This window comes from Silene latifolia, chromosome 11 (genome assembly GCF_048544455.1).
Source record: "Silene latifolia isolate original U9 population chromosome 11, ASM4854445v1, whole genome shotgun sequence".
Taxonomy (NCBI): Eukaryota; Viridiplantae; Streptophyta; class Magnoliopsida; order Caryophyllales; family Caryophyllaceae; genus Silene; species Silene latifolia.
In genome coordinates, this window is record NC_133536.1 from 113,269,912 (window position 1) to 113,276,433 (window position 6,522).

Below are 6,522 nucleotides of genomic sequence, written 5' to 3' on the forward strand. Positions count from 1 at the left end.
CCTGAAACTCGACATTCCCGAGTTTAACGGAGATGGAGATCTTTGAAAAATTCTTGGATTGGATTCGTCAGGCGAGAGAGGATCTTTGAGTACAAAAATTATGATGAAAACAAGCAATTCAAGGTGGCTACCTTAAAATTGACCAAATACGCATCTTTGTGGTACGAAAACATGAAGAGGCAGCGTAAGAAGGATAGGAAGCCAAAAATTGAAACATGGGAGAAACTCAAGAAGCACCTCACAAAGAGATTCCTTCCTAGAGACTATGAGCGGGACAATTATCCGAAACTAACATCTCTGTCACAAGAGAGTTCAAGTGTCTCTGATTACATAAATGAGTTTGAAAAGATGAGTATCGTATGTGATCTAGAGGAAAAGCAAGAGTTGAGGACTGCACGATTTATTCGTGGTCTTAACACTAATTTGGCGCAAAGGGTGGAAATTCAACATTATGATAATTTTGATGATGCTTGCAGATTGGCTCTTAAATTTGAGAAGCAGGATAAGAGCAAGAAGTCCTATACTCGTGACTATTCAAAGAATTCGAGCACATACTCGAAATCAGCAGCTACCACATCTAGTAGCAAGGAACCACGACATGAGGATCCTAAAGATAAAGGAAAAGGCACGGTGGTGGAAGCTAAGGAGACACGGTTGAGGCGTTGCTTCAAGTGCCAGGAATATGGGCACATTGCCAATGAGTGTCCGCAAAAGAAAGCTCTGACAATTCAAGAATTGATTAACTTAATTCCAAATTTCGTTGTCCCAGCATTCGAATCGGGGCCTATTGATGTCGAAGATGAGAGTGGTGGGGAAGAAGTACATGAGGTGGAGCCTTACAGTGACGAGGAGAAAGGAGCATTGGTGCTTAGAAACCTCCACACCGAGGCTGCTCAAATCGAGCACGAGCAAAGGGAGCAATTGTTTCATTCCTGTTGTAAGGTAAAAAAATGATTTGCACTCTTATTATTGATAGTGGCTCTTGTACCAATGTTATAGCTAAGGATGTCGTTGCTAAACTGAAATTGCCTACTAAGAACCATCCTAAACCATATAAACTACATTGGCTTGATGGGAATAATGGGGTTATGGTAAAGAAACAGGCTTTAATTTCTTTGCAATTGGGACCGTATAAAGATGAGATATTATGTGACGTAATCCCGATGAATGCCTGCCATATTTTTTTGGCAGACCGTGGCAATATGATAGGAAGGTGGAACATGACGGACGAAGTAATGTTTATGTTGTTTCTAAAGGGAAAGCTAAGTATCATTTGAAACCATTGTCACCAACCAAATATAACAAACCTATTGCAAAAGACAGTTTGTTTTTAGATGCAAACGAGGCCGAGGAGGTTGTGGCGCGAGGGGAACCAGCATACCTATTGGTTGTTCGAGAGGTGACAAAAATGGAGAGTAATGATGCGAGGATTCGGGAGTTATTAGTTGAGTTGATGATGTGTTTCCCGACGAGTTACGATGGGTTACCACCGAAGAGATGGATTGAGCACCAAATTGACTTACTTCCAGGGGCTGCGTTACCTAATAAACCAGCCTATCGATGTAATCCTGAAGAGGCTAAGGAATTACAGAGACAAGTGCAAGAACTGATAGACAGAGGATATGTGAAAGAAAGCTTGAGTCCGTGTGCTGTACCAGCTCTTTTGGTACCAAAAAAGAGGGAACTTGGCGAATGTGCATAGATAGCGAGCCGTGAATAACATCACTATTAAATACCGTTTTCCTATGCCAAGACTTGATGATATGCTAGATGAGCTATCCGGTTCATGTGTGTTTTCTAAACTGGATTTGAGGAGTGGCTACCACCAAATGCGGATTCGTGAAGGGGATGAGTGGAAGACCGCTTTCAAAATGAAACAGGGGTTGTATGAGTGGCTTGTCATGCCGTTTGGATTGTGTAATGCACCTAGTTCGTTTATGAGACTCATGAATGAAGTGTTAAGGCCGTTCCTTAACAAGTTTGTTGTTGTCTATCTTGATGACATTCTCATCTATAGCAAGAGTGAAGAAGAGCACAAGTTCCATCTTAGAGCTGTATTTGAAGTCATGAGAACGAAAGCTGTATGGTAAGCTCGAAAAGTGCACTTTTATGGTGTCAAGTGTTGTTTTTCTTGGTTACATTGTAGGAAAAGAAGGAGTAAGCATGGACCCATCCAAGGTCGAAGCTATTCAAGCCTGGCGGTGCCTAAATCCACGATCGAAGTCCGTAGTTTTCATGGTTTGGCATCGTTTTATAGACGTTTTATCCAGGGGTTTAGCTCAATTATGGCTCCAATTACCGAGCTAACCAAGAAAGGGGAGTTTGTTTGGACTCCGAGTGCTCAAAAGGCATTTGAAGAAGTGAAGACAAAGTTGTGTTACGGACTGTTTTAGCGCCGCCCAACTTTGAGAAATTATTTGAAGTCGAGTGTGATGCGAGTGGCGTTGGGATTGGTGCCGTGTTGATCCAAGAGAAACGACCCATTGCTTATTTGGTGAGAAACTTGGAGGTGCAAGGCTGAACTATTCAACCTATGACAAAGAGTTTTATGCTATTGTACGAGCATTGGAGCATTGGAGTCATTATTTGCGTCCGAAACCATTCGTGCTACATTCTGATCACGAAGCTCTTAAACATATTCATGGACAGCAAAAATTGAACATAAGGCACGCGAAGTGGGTCGAGTTTTTACAATCATTCACGTTTTCATCCAAGTACAAAACAGGTAATTCTAATATTGTAGGCGATCGTTATCCAGAAGACAACTTGTTTGTTGGTTGAATTAGATGCAAGATTGTTGGGTTTTGAGCATATTAAAGAATTATACAAGGCTGATCCGGCGTTTGCTAAAGAGGTGATTGAACCTACTGGACTTTATACAATGCAAGACGGATTTTTGTTTAAGGGAAATCGCCTTTGCATTCCACAAGGGTCCATTCAGGAGTTGATTATTAGAGAAGCTCACGGAGGAGCTTTGGCTGGTCATTTCGGTTCGAATAAGACTTATGACATTGTAAGTGAACATTTCTATTGGCCCAAGATGAGTAAGGATGTCCAAGAAATTGTGGGCAAGTGCGTTGTGTGTCAGAAAGCAAAGAGCTCGTTTGTCAAAGGGTCAGACACGCCTTTACGTGCCAAAACAGACCTTGGAGCGAAGTGAGCATGGATTTCATACTTGGTTTGCCACGAACACAAAGGGGTAAAGACTCGATCATGGTTGTTGTTGATCGGTTTTCAAAGATGGCTCATTTTATTCCTTGTCACAAGACGGATGATGCTACGAATGTTGCTGATTTGTACTATAAGGAGGTAGTTCGTTTACACGGTATTCCCCTTACTATTGTCTCAGACCGTGATGTGAAGTTCCTTAGTTATTTTTGGAAGACTTTATGGCGTTTGATGGGTACAAAGTTGTTGTTCAGTACTTCGCACCATCCTCAAACAGATGGGCGGACGGAGGTCACTAATCGTACTTTGGGAGTTTATTGCGTGGCCTAGTGAGCAAGACTACGAAGGATTGGGATACTAAACTTGCACATGCTGAATTTGCGTATAACCGGACTCCATCGGTGACTACGGGCGTGCTCCATTCGAAATTGTGTATGGCATTAATCCATTTTTGCCTATTGATCTAGTTCCAATTCCGAAGAAAGACCTTATGAGCTTTGAAGCAAAGGAGAGGCAGGCTACATTTCTAAGGACTTGTGAGCAAGTGAGAGCCCAAATTGAGAAATCGAATGCTAAATACAAAGAGAAGGCCAATAAGCATCGAAAACAGCCCGTGTTCAAAGTAGGGGATCTCGTGTGGCTTCATTTAAGGAAGGAGCGTTTTCTAGCTAAGCGAAAGAACAAGTTGATGCCGCGAGCAGATGGCCCATTCAAGGTCATAGAATGCTACGGTTCGAATGCTTACAAGTTGGAATTACCAAGTGAGTACGGTGGTGTGAGTGCAACGTTTAATGTTGGTGACTTGTCCCCATATCTCGACGACGACAATTTGAGGTCAAATTCTCAAAAAGAGGGAGAGAATGATGCAGGAGCATTGATGGAAACTGAAAATGAAGTGCTACTTAGTCGAAATGCAACTCATTTGGTCGAAGGCTTCAAGATTGGGTCAAGTTATTTGACGATGCTCACTTGGGTGGATAAAGGCCCGAAGTGCACAGTTAATCCAACCGTGTAGGTGTACTAGCTGGTCCAAATTATTAGTATTATTTAGCTAATTAATCTATTACAAATAAAATTAGGAAAGCCTAATATTTCCTAATCCTATTTGAAGTCTTAGTTGTTCTTTTGATTATTTGTTTCCTAATTAGTTAAGGAAACTAGTTTGCTTGTTGTCCAAGTATGATTAGGTTTTAGGTTACTATAAATTAAAGCCTTGTAACCTAATAATATTCAGATTACAGAAATACAATAAAACTTCCAGTTTTATGCTTTATTAAATCATTCTTGCGAGATACACGAACCAGGCCTTGCGAGGTTACCCTGAGTGCTTCGAGTGATTACCTTGCGAGGTATTGAGCGAGATTCACTTATCTATCTTGTTCTTTTGTCAATTCACGTTTTTACCTTCTGTTTGCCTATTTAGTTCGCTGTTTTTACGTCAATTCCACAGTCAGATCATAACAATTCCGCTTGCATAATTTCTAACCTATAGAATTCGCCTAAAACCTACTAATTCTATATCAGTCACAAGGACTAATTACCAAGGAAAAATGGTTCACACAAAAAGTCACAATAACAAGGATAAATGGTTCACATAAAGAGTCACAAGGACTAATAAACAAAGACAAATGGTTTAAACAACGAGTCATAAGAACTAAAGAACAAGGACAAATGGTTCACACAAAGAGTCATATGGACTAATGAACATGAACAAATGGTTCACACAACGAGTCATAAGGACTAATGAACAAGGACAAATGGTTCACACAACGAGTCACAAGGACTAATAAACAAGGACAAATGGTTTAAACAACGAGTCACAAGGACTAAAGAACAAGGACAAATGGTTCACACAACGAGTCATAAGGACTAATGAACAAGGACAAAAGGTTCACACAACGAGTCAGAAGGACTAATGAACAAGGACAAATGGTTCACACAACGAGTCACAAGGACTAATTAAAAAGGAAAATGGTTCACACAAAAAGTCACAATAACAAGGATAAATGGTTCACACAACGAGTCACAAGGACTAATAAACAAAGACAAATGGTCGAAACAACGAGTCATGAGGACTAAAGAACAAGGATAAATGGTTAACACAAAGAGTCATATGGACTAATGAACAAGAACAAATGGTTCACACAACGAGTCACAAGGACTAATGAACAAGGACAAATGGTTCACAAAGCGAGTCACAAGGAATAATAAACAAGCACAAACCGTTTAAACAACGAGTCACAAGCACTAAAGAATAAGGACAAATGGTTCACCCAAAGAGTCACAAGGACGAATGAACAAGGAAAAATGGTTGACACAACAAGTCACAATAACAAGGACAAATGGTTTACACAACGAGTCACAAAGACAAATAAACAAGGACAAATGGTTTAAACAACGAGTCACAAGGACTAAAGAACAAGGACAAATGGTTCACACAAAGAGTCATATGGACTAATGAACAAGAACAAATGATTCACACAAAGAGTCACAAGGATTAATGAACAAGGACAAATGGTTCACACAACGAATAACAAGGACTAATGAACTAGGAAAAATGGTTCACACAACAAGTCACAATAACAAGGACAAATGGGTTACACAACGAGTCACAAAGACTAATAAATAAGGACAAATGGTTTAAACAACGAGTCACAAGGACTAAAGAACAAGGACAAATGGTTCACACAAAGAGTCATATGGACTAATGAACAAGAACATATGGTTCACACAACGAGTCACAAGGATTAATGAACAAGGACAAATGGTTCACACAACGAATAACAAGGACTAATGAACAAGGACAAATGGTTCACACAACGAGTCACAACGACTAATTACCAAGGAAAAATGGTTCACACAACAAGTCACAATAACAAGGATAAATGGTTCACACAACGAGTCAAAAGGACTAATAAACAAAGACAAATGTTTTAAACAACGAGTCATAAGGACTGAAGAACAAGGACAAATGGTTCACACAAAGAGTCATATTGACTAATGAACAAGAACAAATGGTTCACACAACGAGTCATAAGGACTAATGAACAAGAACAAATGGTTCACACAACGAGTCACAAGGACTAATAAACAAGGACAAATGGTTTAAACAACGAGTCACAAGGACTAAAGAACAAGGACAAATGGTTCACACAACGAGTCACAAGGACTAATGAACAAGGGCAAATGGTTCACACAACGAGTCAGAAGGACTAATGAACAAGGACAAATGGTTCACACAACGAGCCACAAGGACTAATGAACAAGGAGAAATAGTTTACACAACGATTCACAAGGACTAATGAACAAGGACAAATGGTTCACACAACGAGTCACAAGGACTAATGAACAAGG

General features: G+C 40.1%; 1 protein-coding gene across 1 annotated transcript; it reads left to right on the plus strand.

Moving 5' to 3' along the window:
- The first annotated feature begins 950 nt into the window (after positions 1 to 950).
- Positions 951 to 1,702, plus strand: LOC141613818 (uncharacterized). Its single transcript, XM_074432563.1, has 2 exons — positions 951 to 1,129; positions 1,192 to 1,702. Exons 1-2 carry the CDS (start codon positions 951 to 953, stop codon positions 1,700 to 1,702), a joined length of 690 nt encoding a protein of 229 aa, XP_074288664.1.
- Positions 1,703 to 6,522: the final 4,820 nt, after the last annotated feature.

Excerpts from the sequence above, each read along its gene's own strand:
- LOC141613818 (XM_074432563.1), top strand. The coding sequence starts at position 951 with ATGATTTGCACTCTTATTATTGATAGTGGCTCTTGTACCAATGTTATA. Across the intron at positions 1,130-1,191 it reads ATTTCTTTGCAATTGGGACC|ACCGTGGCAATATGATAGGA; the intron begins GTATAAAGATGA and ends TTTTTTTGGCAG.